Raw genomic sequence first — 21,466 nt, 5'->3', positions numbered from 1 at the left:
AAGCATTGTTGTAAAATTTGCTTAAATTAAAACTTACTTTTTACTGCTGTAGTCACACTCTTTCCGCCAGTCTATTTTATCTCATTGTCATGCAGTCCATTCGATGTATTTTCCCAATTCATACATTATGTGTTATCAATTCAGGCAACTAATATCTTGATTTGCCTCCTAGTTTTTATCATAAATAGCACGGATTTTTTTATGCATTTGGCTTTGAGAATTTAGGTTATTTATAACATTATTTGGTAGATTTCTTTGCTTTTGTTACTCTATACTATTTGTCGATATGTTCCTACATGTGTTCTTCAATGCAAACGGAATGAAAATAAATTCAGCTCAATTCATTGCTAGGAGTTGTCCTGAATTTTTATTTGAGATATGGGGATTTACTGCAATCTACTAGCTCAGTCATCTATAATACTAAAATAACGAGGTCCAATTTGTCAGCCGTCATCAGGTAAAAACGATGAATCAAAGAATTCAACTTTATATATGACTAATATAGTACAATGGTGTTGATTAAAAATTACACCACTCCAGGCCCCTTTGTTTTCCACGTAATTAATATTGCCAATAATTAAGAAGTTCCGGATCGAGTCCGACACCGATACCAATAGTATATTCACCTGTTTCCTATTACCTTATCTGTACGTTCCGCATCTGACAGGCGCACCACCAAACGGTGTAATTAGAATTTTGCTGTTTACTGTTGAGTATAAAATACTCCATTCCAGGCCCCTTTGTTTTCCAAATTATTAATATTATCAATAATTGATAGGTTCCAGGTCGACGGGTTCAAACAGAAAGATTTTGAAAGCAGAGAAAACTGCCTCTTATAATCGGCATGACTTTATCAGATGACAATACCAATACTAAAATAAGGCATACGCATAGTTATATACTTTAATTCAGTCACGGACCCGCGATATCACGGATGTGTTCTTGTATCCCTAAAACAAAGAACAGCAATGCAAGTGTTGTCCTTTACACGTTAGTTTTAAACGGTATGGGAAATGAATGTGTGCCATTACTTTACATTAGAATTAGCAGTACAATTGATATAATGCTTTTTTTTTTAAATATAGACTCTAGTATTTATACTTATTTATACTGTTTGAAAATAAAAGAATTTGTTTCCAATTTAAACATGGAGGTAGTCTCCCCATAGGCAATCACATTACATCTTCCGATTTTTGTGTATAATATTAGCAACAGACTGACTAACCTCTCCTCTACATATTCTAAATAATAAAAGTAAAATATCAAAAATACCGAACTGCGTGGTAAATTCTAAACGGAAAGTTCCTAATCAAATGGAAAAACCAAAAGTTAAAACACATCAAAAGAATGGAAAACAACTGTTATTGTTCTGACTTGGTACAGGCAATTTCATATGTAGAAAATTATGGATTTAACCTGGCTTTAAGCTAGCTCTCACTGGTATAGACAGTCGTAAAATACATTATACATATAACGCCAACTGACCATTTATTTTTTATGTGTATTCGTGCTTCATAAAAGAAGATACTACTAATGTCGTTGTGATTGTAAACAGTAACTAGTGATATATGTAAGTCAGGTACACACAATAACAGGTATCAAATGTCCGTTGACCAATTCTTTGATATTGACATGATTTGAATGAAATAAGTTGTAACGCTTTGGTAATTTTTGTAGTTGCTGTTTTTTGTATATATTTACATTGTTTTCTTTTTTAACTTTAGTTTTAAATGGTTTATATAACACTTACAGTTGTCAATTCTTTAAAAAAAACTACCAGTTGCTTTTCTACGCAGATTTGTCAATTCAAAGTACTGCATGTTTATCACATATAATTGTATCTGTCAGATAGCGATCCATGCGTAATTATTTATCATGTTGGCCAATTCAATCCTATTTTTGGTCATACAGTTAGCAGAATGAAATAATATCAAAGGAATTTTCGAGACTGCTGAGGGTTTAAATACAATCAGTTTCTTTTATTGTCTTTTTGTCTCGTAAAAGAATCAGGTATAAATGAGCACCCAGGTACTCCCAAATATCATCTGACAAAGATGAGATTTTGGCTAATCACAAGTCCTTCATGGCTTTAATGAGCATTATATTAAACAGCAAATCAGAAGACTTATCTCTTTTGTATTGTATTTGTAAGCATCACAAAATTCTGAAAAAATACGGTACATTACTGTACCCCTTTTTGTGACATTTTCACCTATCAGGTCTATTTGTTTTGTTCACACATTGTTGTCAATATATTGGAATTTGATGTGACTGTAATACAAGTAATAAGTTTAGCTAGCTATAAATAAACTCATCATAGATACCAGGATTGAAATTTTATAGTTACACCACACACACGTTTGATCTACAAAAGACTTATCAGTGACGCTTGAATTTAAAAATGTTAAAAAGGCCAAATAAAGTACGATGTTGGAGAGCATTGTGGGAAAAAATCATGCTTAAATATCTAAGGTTATCTATTCCTGAGGAAGAAAAGCCTTCGCTAATTTATAATTATGAACATATCAATGATAACTCAAGTCAACACACAAGTGAAGACTACTGAGCTGGTGATACCCTCAGGGAATTAAAACTCCACCAGCAGTGGCATAAAAACAGGTTTAATCCACCATTTTCCTCTTAAGAAAAGGACTGTCCCAAGTCAGGAATATGACAGTTGTTATCCGTTCCTTCTATGTGTTTCAGCTTTTAATTTCGCTCTTTGATTTGAACTTTCCGTTTTGAATTTTCCTCATAATTCAGTATTTTTGTTATTTTACTTTTGGTAAACTGTTTGAGCAATAGCTATAATATAAAAAGTAAAAGAAAACAAGAGGAGAAAAAGGAATGAATTGTTTAATGTTCTCTGTTTATTATCATGATATGTTGTACAGAATTCAATGAGATCATTGCAAAAATACAAAGAAACAATATTCATCAATAAGGTCATAACAAGCAATAATACAGCAATTATGGAATGTTTACTATAAGAAATCTTAGGGGAAAATTAAATAAAAAATAAAATGGAATGCATAGAATAACTGTAAATTCAGGAAGTAACTACAATTTCAGTAACTCCTGCATACAAATGATGCTTTCAAAATTTTAAATGCAATTCTTTATTTTTTTTGAAACCTTCCCAATATTGCAGAAATTTCTGAATTCACAGTACATGGTAGGGTCGTGGAAAACAGAAAACAAAAGATTCTGTAAAGTGTTTTGGACATGATTAGACATTTAATCAAACTCATCATTGGTAGAAAAGTTCTTATACTGCATATAAATAGGTGTGGAATAAAAGTAAAACAAAATATGCATAAAAACCAAAGTTGCTTATTTTTATTGTAAAAACTTTTTCTATTTATTTTTATTGGAATGTGTAATAATCAAAATAGATTTAAGATTTAAAAATTCCAAAATTGTTTCCTTACACTCCAATAATTTTCCAAGATAAGATAGAATAGAGAACAGTTGATCACTTTACTATATATGTATTATCATACCAAGATTAAAAGAAAACTTGTATCAGTTTAGATTTTTTTTTTTTAAATCAAGCCTAAAATAAGGCCTTCTAAGCAAGATTCATTATAAAATTGGTTGCTAATGACCCCATTTTCAGAGTTTTTAGAATTTTAATCAAATAGCGTAATTAATTAAAATATAAAAATATTAATCACACCAAAATAAAAGGATTTAATTGTCAACAATGTCATTAAATATTCCTATCTTTTTCAAAAGACACTACTTTATTTTTCAACCTAAGACACATAGGTGTACAAGAGATGCGCATGATGATGGAAGTGTTTAACGACCTTGACTGGATAAACAGCTCTCACAAGGTCAGTAAGAGATATTCATGCAGCACTTTGGAAAAATAAACTACATTGAAATTCAACATATAAATTTCCATAAATGGTCAATTGTTTATGCACTTTCACCATGTTCAATTGAAATAAGAGGAGATCTGAATGTAAAGAATGTTAAAATCAACAACAACAAAAATCAACAATAATTACAAAATAAAAAATAATGTCACTATCAACATCCAGTCATCAATTCTATGAGCAACCTTAATAGTTAATCAAAGAGCAGAATGCTCTGAGGGATACGATTGCCATATAGTTTTCATTGACTCATGTATAGCAGTTCTGCCAACTTTTCATTAAGCAAATTCGTGAGATTTGGCCAAAATAGAAAAGATCAAAGAGGAAAAAATTGATCCAAGGATACTGCTGCAAAAAAGCATGTACATGCGTGAGTCTCACGCATTTTTGGCAGCCCTGGCCTTGATAGTCCAAATAATTATGACGTCTTGAAAGGCTATTATAATTTTTTTTTTGACGCCTTACTTCGACGTCAGCTGGATAGTATTATTTTCAAAACTAATTCAACTGCACATGCAAAGGTAATATAAATCTGAATAGTCACTCAACCTTAAAAATAGCTAATCCCGGATACAAGTGTACGAGCAATGTACTTATCATGCTTATTGTGTTTTATTTGTGTGTTATCAATTCCAAGTTTACTTTCCACAGCAGTCACTGAGAAAGAGAGAGAAGGTATTTCACTTCATAGTTCGAGATTACTCTGATGTCCGACGGCTGATTTGCCAGACAAGCTGGGACCATGGGGAACATGCTAGTATACTTAAATTACAAACTTAAATAGTCCCAGTCCCATATATTATATCAAGTATTATTGGATGCCGAATTGAATTTTAAATAGGTGCCGATTTGACTAGATGCCGCTTTAACCAGTTGCCGATTTGACTTTTTCTATGGGTGCCGATTTGAATTGTACCCAGTAATCTCGGGACTATTCACTTCGTATCTTATCACCGTTAATTCTAGGAGGAACCCCATTTCCCAGTCCCATATATTATATCAAATATTATTGGATGCCGAATTGACTTTTAAATAGGTGCCGATTTGACTAGATGCCGATTTAACCAGGTGCCGATTTGACTTGTACCCAGTAATTTCGGACTATTCACTTCGTATCTTATCACCGTTAATTCTAGGAGGAACCCCATTTCTAACTCTTTAATTATTAATTTCCTTTGGGTCAGTGAGCATGAATCCTTCCGTACACACTCCTCTGTTTAAATTGAGATCGTTCTTAATATAATACGACGTTTATCGACATCTAACGAGTATTTTTTTCTTGACGGGAAATACTTCTGAAAGGGAGACAACTCGAAACGATAATATGGAAGACTCCATTTCGGTTACAGGGGTGTTATAGGTAAAACTTCATTGATTATAATTTAGATGATGCATATGATTTTAAATTATGCAAATACAATATTACACCCTCAATAGCAGGCAGACATAGAAAGATTCCAATGAGTTTCAAATTAATTAATAAGCGGGGAATCCAGAACAACCACTCAATCTGATACCCCTTGAAATCAAGAAAACTATACGCATGCGCATTATTACATAAACAAACCCGCGACTTCCGATTTGGAACAAGAACGTTTATTTAATTTATGATATGATGAATGAGTCTCAATTTCTTTATGAGAGTACAGTATCAGTTTCATAACGGTAAAATATAGAAAACTCCACTTCAGTTCTTATATGACAGAAATAGAATTATCGGAATTCAATACTCTCGCATTTATCAAAACTGGGGAATTCCCTCTGACGTGTTTCTAAATTTATAAAAACACTAAATATAAATACTGCTTAATTTTGATTTTCCGTGTTGTTAAAAACACGCATATAAGTCAAGGGAAAAATCGAACATGAAGATTATGAGAAGAACATTACAGGAAAGTTGTTCATGTTCAATCCTTTTGCTTGTTTTTACCTTTTAAAGCAAGACAATCATAAGAATCTGAGATGTTGCTGAATGTTTAGAATAAAACGGTTGACGTGAGGGAATGAGCCCTGAGTCAACGGTAGAAGTCTACAGATTGCTTAAAAGCAATCGTATCCCAAAAATGTCATGAATTAATATTTATGCCTTAATGTTCTATCTTGATGGTAATTTTTTGTGTTCTTTTTGTTTATAAAACGCCTTTGTGAAATTTGTATTCATCTTACTGAATTTTTAAAGTAGAGTCCGACCATGTCATAAATAGGGCTTATTTTCTTACCTCTGCTTTGAAATTGGCTTATAAAATGTAATTATATGCAATGTCTTGCCAGTGTGACCATATCACAAACTTGATGAAGTTACAGACACAAAGAAAAGTATACTCAAAAATATTTCCTGGCTTATATAGCAGTCGAGACTATCACAATTTTGGAGTAGTTCATATATGTGCAAACTTGTAATTTCACTTTTGTTAATGATAAAGCGTAGTGTACACATCTATAAACTTCTTGAAAATCAAATTCAGTCTGATCATATTTTTGTTTTGTTTTGTAATAACTAAAGCGGTAAATTAAATATCAAAACATCAAAAATTATAAAAAAAAATAAATTACAATAGCAAAGCTGCATAAAAATACAAAATCAAAGTTACATATACTTAAATAATTTAACCAAGTAAACATTTTCTAATACTAAAATAACTGTTTTAATAGCTATATATATTGTTATACAATAATCCAGCATACAAGCAAAATAATCTCAATACAAGCAAAGTACAGTTTACCCTGTTAGGGAGACTGATGATCTATAATGAATAAAATAAATAATATAATACAACTACGAAAAGAATAAATTACTCATTCATAAATACAATTTTAAACTGAAATCTTCTTGAAAACCATATGTTATAGTTTAATTAGAGATCTTTGACTAAATTTCCTGTTGTCATTTGTTGGCTTTTTATAGCTATCAATACAGTTTGGATTTACCCATTGTTGAAGGTCTTATGGTGACCTATAGATGCTTACTTCCACTTCGTAACTAACACATCTCCTTATTTTTATATTCTACATTAGGAGGGACCTAAGATTTTTTAATCAGGGAGAGATCAGTTTGAAAGAACAAATTAATAGGTCTCATGTTTCTCAAATAAAAGATTGATTGATAGATTTTCGGTGTTTTAACACCACTTTTAAGCTCTGCATTTCGTTTTTTTCGTGGCAACCAGTTTTTTTTTTATGGAGGAAGCCGGGATGCCCGGAGAAAACCAACGACCTTCAATAGGTAAACTGACAATCCTAGTCAATTAAGATTATAGTCCAGCGCACCAACATGAGTTGGGTTCAAACTCACAACTTCAGTGTTGACTGGCTAGTGATTACAGTAGTAACTACTTAGACACTCGGCCACTGAGGCCATCTCAAATAAAAGAAGAAAATTTTAAATATGTTTTAATTTCTTTTTTTCTCCTCTAACAAATCTACACAGATACCTAGAAACATGACTTTTGCTACTTTTCCAACCATCATTTTTAAAGAATCTATTGAGGATATCATGTGTGATAGGGTGTTTTTTATTCGTTTTCATGGACGGCAATGACAACCAAATAAAACCCAAACTGTATATGTAACTAATAATTTCATAATTAAATAATAAAACCATAAAAAGGATAAAAAAACTCTGTAGTTATCAATGACATAGGAACAGACATGTGCAAAACTATATTGTCTGTAAGTCTATAAACCCAGGGAATACAAAAGCTGTAAAAATCTAGAGATCTCGTCTTTCACCATATATTTTGTTATGCAGTGTTCTATAAAAAGATCATCACAATAAATCAGAATATTGGGACTAGCTGATATTTAAGTACTTGCCTTCTCAACACATTAATAATTCAAACAGGACCAGAAAAGCAGTTGACATTTATAGATTATCGTTGATCATCTCAATGAGATTGATTTTCTTGCTTGAGCCGGCATTGCAAAAGTGAGAACAGCAATCGAGTTAAGATGACAAATGATAATCTGTTTATCGCTATTACCTATGACAAAGTTGTCAATTTCATTGGCAACACCACATGCCCCTTTAGTTTCTAGTAATAATTTTCATATCAATTGACTCTGCTTAGAAAGGAAATTATCAGTCAACAAGATCAAAGGAAAATTTCATTAAAAAGCGATAATACTTGTTACAGATTAATTGTTGGTGTTCAACACTCTTGGATAGCATGTTTAATATTAGTGGAGGAAGACCAAGTTATCAGAGAAATAATTAGAACAATGCATTTTGATGTAAGGCATGAATTAATATATGAGGCTTAGAAATAAACAGTTAAAAATTCATTGCATATAGTCTGATATGAAAAATCAAATAAAAAGCACAAATAAATGATAATAAAATACAGAATTTTTTTTTTTTTTTTGACTGGGGAAGATCATTGACCACTTATTAGTATATAGAAATGGCTTGATGTGAAATCATAATCCATCATACAATATATACTTTATAGAAGGATCGTAAGGTAAAATATTATAACAATTTATGCAATGCTTTAATTTCAAAAAAGTATTTAAACAGGCATAATACAGTAACTTAATTATTTCTAATTAATCTGTATTTACAATTTTAGATAAAAAAAAGTAAATTCATTTCATGGCAAGAATGAAACACAGCATTTCTTTAGACTTTTTGTTTATAAATTTAAGGAACATTAAAAGAACTCTGAAACTATATCTGAAACTCCTTTCTTTTTACAATTGTTGCTGTATTTTACTTCCTTTAACAACAAGCTCTTTGGCAATTGATTTTTGTAATACCTTTGGTAAAAGTATAGTGGTAAAGTGTAAAATCACTTTTAATCGTAACCCTTAGCTCAAGTTATATACCTATATTGAGTTATTTTCTTTCAGAACCATAGTTCATTCTTTTTCAGAATCACAAAAAAATGAGTTGCTTTAGAACCATGAATTAGAAAGTAAAAGTAGTAAAAAAGATTTCTAGAAGCCATTAATTATCTATATAATTTGTGAGAGATGCCAGGCCATTTTTTGTTTAGCCATTTTTAACTTTAACCATGCCTTTGATGTAAATTGAGCAGTTTTATCACTTCTAGTCTACCTTGTTATCTAAATACTAATAAAAATACCAACATATATATTTATATATATTTCATATGTAATCTTAACTTTAAACAATATGAGATGCTTGCATCAATGTACACGATAGTATAAAAATAAATATTACTCTGTTTATATACATATAACTTTTCATAACAACAATGATTCATGAAAAAACAAATAACAAATAAGACAAATATCTCTACACAGTCATATGACTGTGACAAATGCAGGCAAATGGTGATGAAATTATGATCTAAGAATTATTGTTAACAAACACTACTAAAATGTACAATTTAATATACAAATTTTCAAATGTACAATTTTGTCAGTAATGCCCATAATTCTTGGTTAAGTAACATATTTCATTTGCTATAATTAAAGGGATTCTACACAAGTCTATGACTATCTAATTAAACTATATTTCCAATGCAAGCAACAAAAAAACTAATTTATAAAAATCAGGAATGAAAGCACTGATACAGTGTAACACTTTTTGTATTTGAGATTCAAGATGCAATATGGAAAAAAAGGGGCAAGATAAATGAAAGTAAACATATAACTATGTAAAAACAGGCACTTTATTCGGATAATTTGTAAATTAAATAAAAAGGAATAATGCAACACCTTAAAGAATTGGAAAATTTTCTGAATTTAGTAATTCAATGAATTAGCTTGAAATGTGAATAGGAAAATCACAGTATTATTAAGACATATGGACATCCCATCAATATATAGCCAAGCTTTGCCAGTGGGCGGGTTAAAGATTGTATGAAAATGGTGTTGCTTAGTATATTAAAAAATTGAACAAGCTGCTGAAAAATATGATTTAAATTTATATCAGGACATAATCAAATGTAAAAAATATAAAATAAAACAATTTAAAAAATAAAATACCTCACTGGGAATTAATTGTGGAGAATGTAATTCATTTAAATATGATAACTTTATCCTGTAGTTTTTCAGCAAAGAAAATGATTATGAATACCAATAATTGAAATGCATCAAATAATGAATAAATACACACATTTTATACATCACTATAAATATTCTAATTCCTTTTGTAGCTCCATTTCAATTAAGTTTCTCTTTTTTTTTTTAACTCACATAACATTGCATGAAACTATATGCATGATACATTTCAAAATTACTAAAAATCTAATTAAAATCAAGTTAAAAAATCAAGATAATTATTTACTGAACTGACAATATAAAGTTGTCATTATTACTCTAAATGTTTTGCAGAAAATTTGCCATTTATTTTCATTTCAATAAAAATCTACATATAAATAAAATTCTATTAGATCACAAAAAATAACGATCAAACCCATACTGAAACTGGCAAAATTGCCTCTCTTCCGCCAAATGGAATGATACTGTTCTCGTTGTCTAAGAATTTAAGGGGCATTAAGACAAGATAGCCTCGTACTCTCTTTAATTCTTGACGAGCAGTCGCTGGATCTGTCTCAGCCATTGATTTTTCTTGCATGTATACATCTGCTTCGTTGAATGATAGCACCTGATTGTTAGGAAGACACCGGAACACCTGTAATGAAGTACTTCTTTAAACTTTAAAATCTTTAATAGCACACCTAGTCTTTTTTCAATGGATAATTGTTCCTCACATTTAAATCATATAATCTAAAGACTGAATGAAAATTGTAAAATGTTAAATTTCCAACCACTTCTGTATTTCTGAGATGTGTCTTATGAAGAAATTGCATCAGCTCAATCAATTATTTTTTCAGGCTTAATCTTAAGGACGGGTACTACAGTCTAATAGATGTGCAAACATAATTGAAATGGAAAAGTCTGCAAAGAAATGCATTACCCACTTATGAAGAATTTTGAATAAGGGCTATTCCATTCAAATGTATGAGGGAGGGTAGGAAGGGACTTTCTGAATATCCCTACAACCAAGAAATATTTTTTAGATAATTTTGTATCATGGTAAATGACTTCATATTGAAAAAAGACCAATGACCCACATTCATTAATTAAACTACCCTTCCTACCTACTCACATACATTTTAATGGAATAGCCCTATTTGGATTGTGCAGTACACAATGAGGTTATAGAACAGATACCCTACCTTTTCATATATCCCAGTGTTCACCGTTGCTACACTAAGATAGAAGTTTTTGTAGAACACATCATTAACAGGGTCCGATAAATCTATAGTGTTGTCAAGTGGATCTATTCCTAGGTGTTCCCTGTAACATGATAAAATAATCAGAACACATAAACTTGACACTGAAGAACCTATCTATCCCTATGTGTTTCCTGTAACATGATAAAATAATCAGAACACATAAACTTGACACTGAAGAACCTATCTATCCCTATGTGTTTCCTGTAACATGATAAAATAATCAGAACACATAAACTTGACACTGAAGAACCTATCTATCCCTACATGTTTCCTGTAACAAGATAAAATTATCAGAACACATAAATTTGACAATGTAGAACCTGTATCTATTCCCACATGTTCCTTGCAAAACAATAACATAATGAGAACACATCCATCGGACATAGCCCTTGTTTATCTCTAGATGTTCTCAGTAGTATTATATCTTAAGCTGATATGTTAGCAAAGTTGATGTTATCAGGTAGTTTAGTTATCGTATGCATACATTATTGTATTTACTAGCATTAATCATAGTCATACGCTTGACAGTTTCAAATTTGATTCATTAGCAATGTGCAAACAGCCAGTAAATTGTCCTGACCACGACAAAACATGAATTGGTACACATTGTACAGGCCAAAAAAAATATAAACTAAATTTATTGCATTCTTTTATGCAACAGGAAATGATATCAAACAAACATGCTTACTGTTTGGTGTGAGCCATACTTTGACCTAAAATGGTTTTTCCTTTACAAATTGTGACTTGGATAGAAAGTTATCTCATTGGCACTCATTAAGGAATGACTGTAATATTTTTTCTGTCTATGAAGAAATAACATAAAAAATTTGGTACACACTAAATAACGCGCGTAGCGGGTTATTTAACAGTGTGCACCACATTTTTTATGTTATTTCGAATAGACAGAAAAAATATTACAGTCGTTCCTTATAATTTAATTCTAAATTCCATTTTAAACCGTAGAAAACCTTGAAAAAACGTTGATGATGTCACGGTCACATGACTAAACTATGTCTATGGTCTGATAACAAAATAACGTCGGCCAATCAGAAGATGCGTTACATCCAAAATTTAATTATTACCACATCTTCTTATATCTATATGCAATACTCTCAAGTATTAAATATGGAATTGATGTCATGTGATAAATTGTGTTGTGTTACACCACTGTCACAAGTACAGGTGGAAGGTTGATAGCTAACAAACATGTCAAACCCCACCACATTCCATATGTGCATATAATTCAGTACTTATGGTTGGTTGCTGCCAGTCATATTAAGTAACTGTCATTAATTGTGGCTTTTAATTTTTGTTTAATTTTTAGTTATAAGCTGAAATTAGGTTGCAATATTTCTTTGTTGTTTGTTTTTCTTAAGCTATCTAGGGACTTGTATAGCGTACTATACAATATGGGTTTTCATCTTTGTTGAAGGTGGTACCATGATCAAGGCCTGCAGTTGTTTGTATCATTTTCCTTTGTTTTTTAAAGGATAGTTTCTCATTTGCAGTCATATCGCACACCCTTATGTTTATATAATTTTCCTTTGTTTTTTTAAGGGAGTTTCTTATGAGCAATTATACCACATTTTCTTATTCTTATTCATATATAAGTTATTTACCTGAACAAATTTTTTCTCATTGAAGATGCAAATTTGCCTGCCATATGTTCTACCCCATTCATTTTAACTTTGTGTTTATGTATGTCCTGAAACATGACAGCGATTTCACTATCTCTATCACCCAGCATGCTTCGGTCGTTGATATTAGCCGATCCCATAATAACAGTGTCATCATCAACAATCATAAGCTTACTATGGACATATACTAATTCTGAGACCTGAAAAAAAATAATGTAAGATATAAGTCATTAGCTCTTAAACCAAATAATGAAAATGTTAAATAGACGATTCTTTATCATGGCACCTTTTTCTGTAATGACATTTTTTGGTACTAATAACAGTAATATATTTTTAATATATGCCACATGTGGAGCAGGATCTTCTTATCCTTATGGAGCACCTGAGATCACCCCCTGTTTTGGTGGTGTTGGTGTTGCTTAGTCTTTAGTTTTCTATATTTTGTCTTCAGTACTATTATTTGTCAATCTATGAGTTTTACTGTCCCTCTGGAATCTTTCGTCCCTCTTTTTTAACAATAACCTGAGGGAAAATATTGTCTAATTCATAATTAAATAAAAAAAATTTCCTGCTAGTTGACATCTGGGTTAATTTCATATTAAATTTTATCCACAATATATAAAATTGAACAAGGGAGATAATAAAACTTACCAATTTGCCATTGAGCTCAGTGTGTGTCCTTAATCCACAGAATGTGATGTAATTTAATGGTTCTATACCTGTAACAACAAATAAATACACATTTTATTACAAATCATTCTATTAACTAAAGGGAGACAATATCACTGACTTATCATCTATTTCCACAAACAATCATTCTGCAATACAAATCAGACAAATTGAAATAGACATTCCAAGTAAATATTCTTTAAACACCACAGAGATAACAATTACAGATTTACTGCATGAATTTCTGATGGAGATTGTCAGTTAACCATGAAACTCCTTTCTCCTGCAATAAAATTGACTGTCATGAATGCACAGATAGTGACCCCTTCAACAATCTTTAAATAAGGAAATAAAGTCTGAACGATGGGTTGTACACATATTAAGTTTATCTTTATTGGTGTCTGAATGTTAATTCAACACCAGAATGTTTAAAAAATATTTTCAATGCTTTTTGAAAAAATATATATTCCATGTAAAAATGATATTTTAAAGCAGTAGAACTAGACCTTTTGACTCTTTATCTGATTATCTTACCTTCTTTCCCTAAATTATGCCACAGTGACTGTGGTCCTTTGCATATAGATGTGTAATTATAATGAGTGATGGCTTTAATAGCATAGGCACCAGATTTTCCTATTTCTCCTTCAAAGGCAGGCAATAATGGCATAACAACATATATACGGAATGTTTCATTGTTCCTGGAAGATATAATAAAATTCAATTAACAGTAGTGCATTCAACGTATTTGTATTTGTTCAAATATAATTTTTATGTAGGTAAAAAACAAATATTTGACATTTAATATAAAATGTTATCAATAGGTTTAACAGAATATTCATATCTATCTATATATACATTTAGAGGCCACTTTAAATTAATCTTCTCTATAACCACATGTTTTATGCTTGATCTGTATTTGGACTATATGCAGTTTAATCCCAACAAGTGCATTGTGGGACGTAAGTGACATTTTCTTTCAAGTTTCTAAATCAAAGAAACAAAAACATAAAAAATTTAAAACTCTTTTCTCTAACCAATATATACATTTGATATAAATGATTAAATCAAAATGATTTCTAACACATACTGTTGTACAAATAACTAATCAACCAATAATATACTGTGGATTCATCTATTTTCTTGGGTACCAATTTTTGTGGATTATTGACAACTTACATGTTTGTGGTTCTGGCAAAGTCTGCATACAATCCTATATAGATAATTTGCTATTCCTTAAACATTTAATTTTTGCTTATACCCATGAAATCCACGAAAATTGGTAACCAACAAATAATTATGAATCCATAATATGCAAGTTTTACAAACCTATGAGCTCTGACAATTCTTTTAAACAAAGCTTCACCTATTTCATTCTTAACAACTGCATGGTCCCCTATATATGTGATGAAGAATTGATTCTGAAAACAAATATATTAAACCAATATAACTGTTGCACCATTTATATGAACAAAAACAGTCCAGATAAAAATAACTTTTAATTCAATTGAACAGATGTGGGCTTTTTTTCTTCTTCAAGAGTTCCGATTAGTCTTAATATAAAGCTGTACTACAGAAATAATATTATCCATAATGTGGCAGCAAAACTATTCATTCTCATAGGCATTATTTTATATATGTAAAAACTACAATGCAACACTATTTTAAACAAACCATAGTTTGAATTGAACATGCAGATATCTGAAAGCTACTTACTCTAGTCTATAAATTGCGTCTGAATAAGACATCAAGTGTTCTTATATACTAACCTCAATGTAGATATAATGTTTAGCACTTTCTATACAATGTAAATATGCCGTCTGTATTGATGTCTCCCGTTTCTGTATCCCACATGACCAACCACCAGCACTTCTAAGTATCTGAAAATATACAGAAAAGTCAATACTGTGTCAAAAGTGAAGGAGGTATCAAAATACAAATTAATAGTCATTCATAAATTAAAACTAAAAATAATTTGCAGTGTGAATTGGACCTTCTTAGACAAATTCCAGTTTATCATAGTACAATTCATTTAAAAGAAGTCATCGTTGGAACACAATATATTATCATAGATTATTAAACAATATATTCTTTCAAGTCATTTGCTCATCACTAATATTGCCTGTTATTTCACAATTTGATACAAAAGAAATTCAGTAATCTTCTTTTTTTTCTAAAAAAGCAGTTAAGATTTTTTTTCTAAATACTTCAATTTTCAAACAATTGTCGCTTTGAAAATTTGATATGTTCAGTGGTAGACCAAGGATAAACTATAGAGGACATACCAGGCTTAGAATTTATATAAGCTAAGCTCCCTTCTGTTCTGATGACCCCAAAATAGAATCTCATGTGTCTCTCCACAGTATCAATTCCATTTTGAAGAGTTATGCCCACTTTCGAAAACCCTGTATTGTCCCCTGATGTTTGCCATTGAATTTTAATAAAACTGATTTACATAAAATCATTTAACTTGCTTAAGAGTAATTGTACAAACCTGTGATTTAACTTCATCACACTGGTCCCTTATTACCTGAGGAACCAGGTTATGTGGAGTGTATCCTTTTGGTACCAGTAAAGGAAAGTTACGATTGTTTTTTGCCTTCTCTACCTGTTAAAAATATAATAATTAAAAAATAGGCCTCTGCAATTCTGTATTTTAAGAAAAGCTTTCTTTAAAATAAATATGAACAATGATTGTTATGTACTTTCAAGCAGACACATACTAGGCTAAATTAAACTATATTCAATGATTGTAAAAATATAGATACTTTTTATCTGTTTTAGTTTACTTTTAGTTTATTAAGAAATGTTTTAATATTAACTGAATTTTCCAAATCATCATGTTTAAATAAACAATAAAAAAAAAAATCAGACTGTCTGGTCACACTTCATTAAAAGGAAGAAATAAATCACTTTTTTCCATGTCCTTATGAAGCAGTAATGAATAAGATGACATGAAATGCCTGTGGCAATTCTATCAGGTGTGAAACATTTCATTTAATGAAAAATAACTGTGTTGCTTATTGTGTTTTTAGCATGTAGTTTTTCATTTCCAAGAAAATTTGACTTTTCAAAATTCAACTTGAATCATGTAAATTGAGCATATTTATATAAATTACAGAGACAGGGCAAAATAAGATTGGTATCAAATAAGAAGTACTCAGAACATAGCGCAAAACAAGTCACATTACAAACCTTTGTCATATTCCAGCGCCCTATAAAATGTCTGGCAACATCTCTAGCTGCTTTCCCATAGACAACTCCGCCTATATCATGCCAAGGCATTCTTGGAGTTTGTGTTCGGTCAATAAAATCTTAAAAAAGCAAAGCAACCAATGTTAACTTGCAAGCCAATTCAACAATAGGAAAGTTAAGAATATTGTTAAAATAACAGAATAAAGCAATATTTAACATACACACAAAAGCCTAATAGAAATAGGATAAGATACATATTTGATCATAAATTTGACTCCATTAACACACCATATTCATTCATATACCATGTATACACACTAAACATCATATTCACAAATCTAGCAATAGTTTTAAATGCATGAAGATAACTCCTGGGACAAGGCTCAATATATTGCATGGATAAAAAAAATATCAGTGGTTTGTCATGAATGCACTTTATTGAATGTTGTGTTTAATATACTGTAATATATTTGTTATAGGAAATACAAACATCAAGCTATCAGATATTCTTTTTTACTGTGTAGATATACAAAAATTGACTACTACTTAAAATTTTTCATTTCTGAAACTGAGTTCTCTTTTTTGTTGGGAGTTAAATAATTTTTATGCCCCACCTACGATAGTAGAGGGGCATTATGTTTTCTGGTCTGTGCGTCCGTTCGTTCGTCCGTCTGTCCGTCCGTCCGTCTGTCCCGCTTCAGGTTAAAGTTTTTGGTCAAGGTAGTTTTTGAGTTGAAGTCCAATCAACTTTAAACTTAGTACACATGTTCCCTGTGATATTATCTTTCTAATTTTAATGCCTAATTATATTTTTTACCCAATTTCACGGTCCATTGAACATGGAAAATGATAGTGCGAGTGGGGCATCCGTGTACTTTGGACACATTCTTGTTTGTCTTTATTATAAGTTGCAATTTTTTACATATACTATCATAGATGCCAACTCCCTTTTGACACAATCAGTAACAATCTATCAAATTTTCCGTAATTTTGAAAAGTTTTCAGTAATCAATCAAAAACGTGCATTTACCCCAAAAAATACTGACGAGTGGTTGCAAAGTGATGTGCACTAACATGTTTCATCAAACATATTATCTGTAGTATACATTCTATTCATTAATCGTTCAGATTTTCTCAACTAATACATTTTCATTTTGTCAAGGAGAAGTATAAAAGGGGGAAAGCTACTTCATGAAATGCAAGTTTGCCTCTTTGGAAGTCAGTTAGTTTCCAAAAGATAGGTTGACAACTCCTGAGAAACCGGAAGCATTACATTGGCATTTTCTAAATACCTTACCAGGCCAGAAAAGTAATGTTATGCCCCACCTACGATAGTAGAGGGGCATTATGTTTTCTGGTCTGTGCGTCTGTGAAATTGGGTAAAAAATATAATTAGGCATTAAAATTAGAAAGATAATATCACAGGGAACATGTGTACTAAGTTTAAAGTTGATTGGACTTCAACTTCATCAAAAACTACCTTGACCAAAAACTTTAACCTGAAACTTGCACTTTCATTTTCTATGTTCAGTGGACCGTGAAATTGGGGTCAAAAGTTTAATTTGGCTTTAAAATTAGAAAGATCATATCATAAGGAACATGTGTACTAAGTTTCAAGTTGATTGGACTTCAACTTCATCAAAAACTACCTTGACCAAAAACTTTAACCTGAAGCGGGACAGACGGACGGACGGACAGACGGACGAACGAACGGACGCACAGACCAGAAAACATAATGCCCCTCTACTATTGTAGGTGGGGCATAAAAATATAATTAGGCATTAAAATTAGAAAGATAATATCACAGGGAACATGTGTACTAAGTTTAAAGTTGATTGGACTTCAACTTCATCAAAAACTACCTTGACCAAAAACTTTAACCTGAAACTTGCACTTTCATTTTCTATGTTCAGTGGACCGTGAAATTGGGGTCAAAAGTTTAATTTGGCTTTAAAATTAGAAAGATCATATCATAAGGAACATGTGTACTAAGTTTCAAGTTGATTGGACTTCAACTTCATCAAAAACTACCTTGACCAAAAACTTTAACCTGAAGCGGGACAGACGGACGGACGGACGAACGAACGGACGCACAGACCAGAAAACATAATGCCCCTCTACTATCGTAGGTGGGGCATAAAACATAATGCCCCTCTACTATCGTAGGTGGGGCATAAAAATACGCATTTTACAAAATTGAACTGCGCTGACTGGGAATCCGTAACTATTCGACCTTGACCATAAAAGTGTAATTTTCATCACAAAATCAGAAAAATTATGGAAAAATCGTAATAGTTGAAATCTATGCATATACATGTATCATTATTTATTACCTGTTTATATTAATCACCAAGTCTTATGTAATTTTAAGGTACAAAGAAGAGTTTATTATAATTTAAACCAAAACTATTATCCAGCATGGACACATTAATTACTGTCTTAACTGACCTTCAAATGGATCATGTAAATCTACAAAATCTTTATATATAAAGTTGACATAGTCTTTTCCAATCCACATCTTACTGGATCCAACCAGTCCTAGCTCATCTATCTTCATTTCACTAGAAGTTTTATGTAAGATGGCAGGTGTATCTAAACTGGAGAAAAATAATCATGATTAAAAGGTGCATCTAAACTGGAGAAAAATAATCATGATTAAAAGGTGCATCTAAACTAGAGAAATATAATCATGATTAAAATGTGTACACATGTATCTAAACTGGAGAAAAATAATGTTGAGGTGTACATATGTATCTAAACTGGAGAAAAATAATCATGATTAAAAGGTGCATCTATACTAGAGAAAAATAATCATGATTAAAATGTGTACACATGTATCTAAACTGGAGAAAAATAATCATGAGGTGTACATATGTTTCTAAACTGGAGAAAAATAATCATGATTAAAAGGTGTACCTAAATCTGATCTAAACTAGATGTTAAAAGAAAACAAATCAATTGCAAATTATATATCTGACAAACATCTTATTCATGTAACAATGGATTGTATTCTGTATTTAAAACATGATTGTAAACACTGAAATGTCTTGACTGTTTTATTTATCATTGAATTTCTTTTGACATTTTGTAAGTTAAAGGTCATGCTTCAAGTATCACCTTGACCTATTATCAATTTCTACAAAAATAAGATATGTACACCTTACAACTATTGGAAACACTAAAATAGTGGTCCTATGGTTAATAGTACCTTAGAAACAGATCAAACCACAAAATGTTTAACAATGACAATGGACTATGAAAATGAGGTCAAGGTCATTTGAACCCTACTCGACAAACATGTACAGCAATTCCAAATATATTTGACCTACTGCTAGTAGTATGTGATAAACTGACAAAATTATGAAAACTTATCTTTGACCAATAAACCATGAAAATGAGTTCATCATATAAACCATGACAGACAAACAAAAACACCTTACAATCCTTCCATTCACCAAATATAATTGACAGGGGTAGGAACTCCCCATATATTTTTGACAATCAATGTATTTGAATGGGGACTTATAGTTGGAACATCCCCCTTTATCCTGGTTTGGGACCCCCCTTTTTTAAATGACTGGATCCACCCCTGCATACATTGATTAAAGATGACAGAAATTATCCCTAGGTGTTGCCTCAGCTGGACACAAAAAAATTCTAGAATTAATCAGCACAGTGAAAATACTTATATTCAGTTTGCATTATAAATACAGTAAAGAGAACAAATGAAAAATTTTAAAAACTTACTAATCCAGTTCCTCTTTGATTCCATCTAAACTGTCTTTTCTTTCATGTCTAATTCGATCTTTCTGTAAAATAAATAATATCTTCATAAAAAAAAAACTGTAAAAATATTTTAATTAATTTCTTTTTTAAAAGAAAAAAAAAACACACTACCTTCATTAAAAAGGAACCTTATATTTCTATGTCAATTTTTTTTTTTTGTGCTCAACTTTTTTATTGGATATATACTGATTGATTGTTGGTACTAACACCACTTTCAGCACTCTAGCTAAATTTATAGGTTATTTCAAGTTTTTATTTGGGTAGGAAGCTAGATTGATCATTGAGAACCACTGACAGGAAAAATTTGTAAGGGTTCCGCGGAACCCAGTGTCTCGCCTACTTTTGCTGTAAATCACAGGCTCAACAAAAATGAGGAAAAAAATCAATGAAAATATTCCTCTTGATACTTTCTTATGATTGTAAGAAGCTTCTGTCCAAGTTTGGTAAAAATCTAGGATAGTTAATGAATCTAATAAATGTTTTAAAAACTTTAACTGCAGACTGTATGCAATGTTTACTGGAAGAAAATCTAAGTCCTTTTAAAAGTAAAATACAGAAAAAATGGAGTTATCTTTTTACAAAATTTACTTCTGGATACTATCTTATGATCATAAATTAGCTTCTGTCCAAGTTTGGTACAAATCCAGGATAGCTTAGGAAAGTTATTAAAATTTTAAAAACTTTCACCACAGAGTGAATACATGTAATGTTTCCCCGCAGAAAACTAAGTCCATTTAAAAGTAAAATACGGAAAAAATGGATTTATTTTTTTACAAAATTTACTTCTGGATACTATCTTATGATCATAAACAAGCTTCTGTCCAAGTTTGGTACAAACCCAGGATAGTTTAAGAAAGTTATTAAAATTCTAAAAACTTTAACAACAGAGTGAATGTTATGTTTCCCCGCAGAAAAAACTAAGTCCATTTATAAGTAAAATACGGAAAAAATGGAATTTTATTTTTACAAAATTTACTTCTGGATACTATCTTATGATCATAAACAAGCTTCTGTCCAAGTTTGGTAGAAATCCAGTATAGTTTAAGAAAGTTATTAAAATTTCAAAAACTTTAACCAGAGTGAATATTTG

General features: G+C 30.9%; 1 protein-coding gene across 2 annotated transcripts in view; it reads right to left on the bottom strand.

Annotated features, from left to right (window-relative positions):
• Window positions 1–9,230: 9,230 nt before the first annotated feature.
• LOC143048066 (phospholipase D1-like) overlaps window positions 9,231–21,466 on the bottom strand; it is a 62,839-nt gene continuing 50,603 nt past the window's right edge. For both annotated transcript variants that reach the window (XM_076221508.1, XM_076221507.1), the window contains 11 exons: window positions 20,338–20,399; window positions 19,039–19,187; window positions 16,591–16,709; window positions 15,890–16,003; window positions 15,165–15,275; window positions 14,725–14,816; window positions 13,933–14,096; window positions 13,381–13,448; window positions 12,712–12,929; window positions 11,033–11,153; window positions 9,231–10,485 (listed from right to left, as the gene is read on the bottom strand). In XM_076221508.1, coding sequence (XP_076077623.1) covers window positions 10,261–10,485; window positions 11,033–11,153; window positions 12,712–12,929; window positions 13,381–13,448; window positions 13,933–14,096; window positions 14,725–14,816; window positions 15,165–15,275; window positions 15,890–16,003; window positions 16,591–16,709; window positions 19,039–19,187; window positions 20,338–20,399 — 1,443 coding nt within the window. In that variant the 3' untranslated portion in view covers window positions 9,231–10,260. The remainder of the gene's footprint in view (window positions 10,486–11,032; window positions 11,154–12,711; window positions 12,930–13,380; window positions 13,449–13,932; window positions 14,097–14,724; window positions 14,817–15,164; window positions 15,276–15,889; window positions 16,004–16,590; window positions 16,710–19,038; window positions 19,188–20,337; window positions 20,400–21,466) is intronic.

Source organism: Mytilus galloprovincialis, chromosome 10 (assembly GCF_965363235.1).
Source record: "Mytilus galloprovincialis chromosome 10, xbMytGall1.hap1.1, whole genome shotgun sequence".
Classification (NCBI taxonomy): domain Eukaryota; kingdom Metazoa; phylum Mollusca; class Bivalvia; order Mytilida; family Mytilidae; genus Mytilus; species Mytilus galloprovincialis.
Note: the sequence above shows the minus strand (reverse complement) of the source record. Positions and strands in the feature narration are given on the sequence as shown.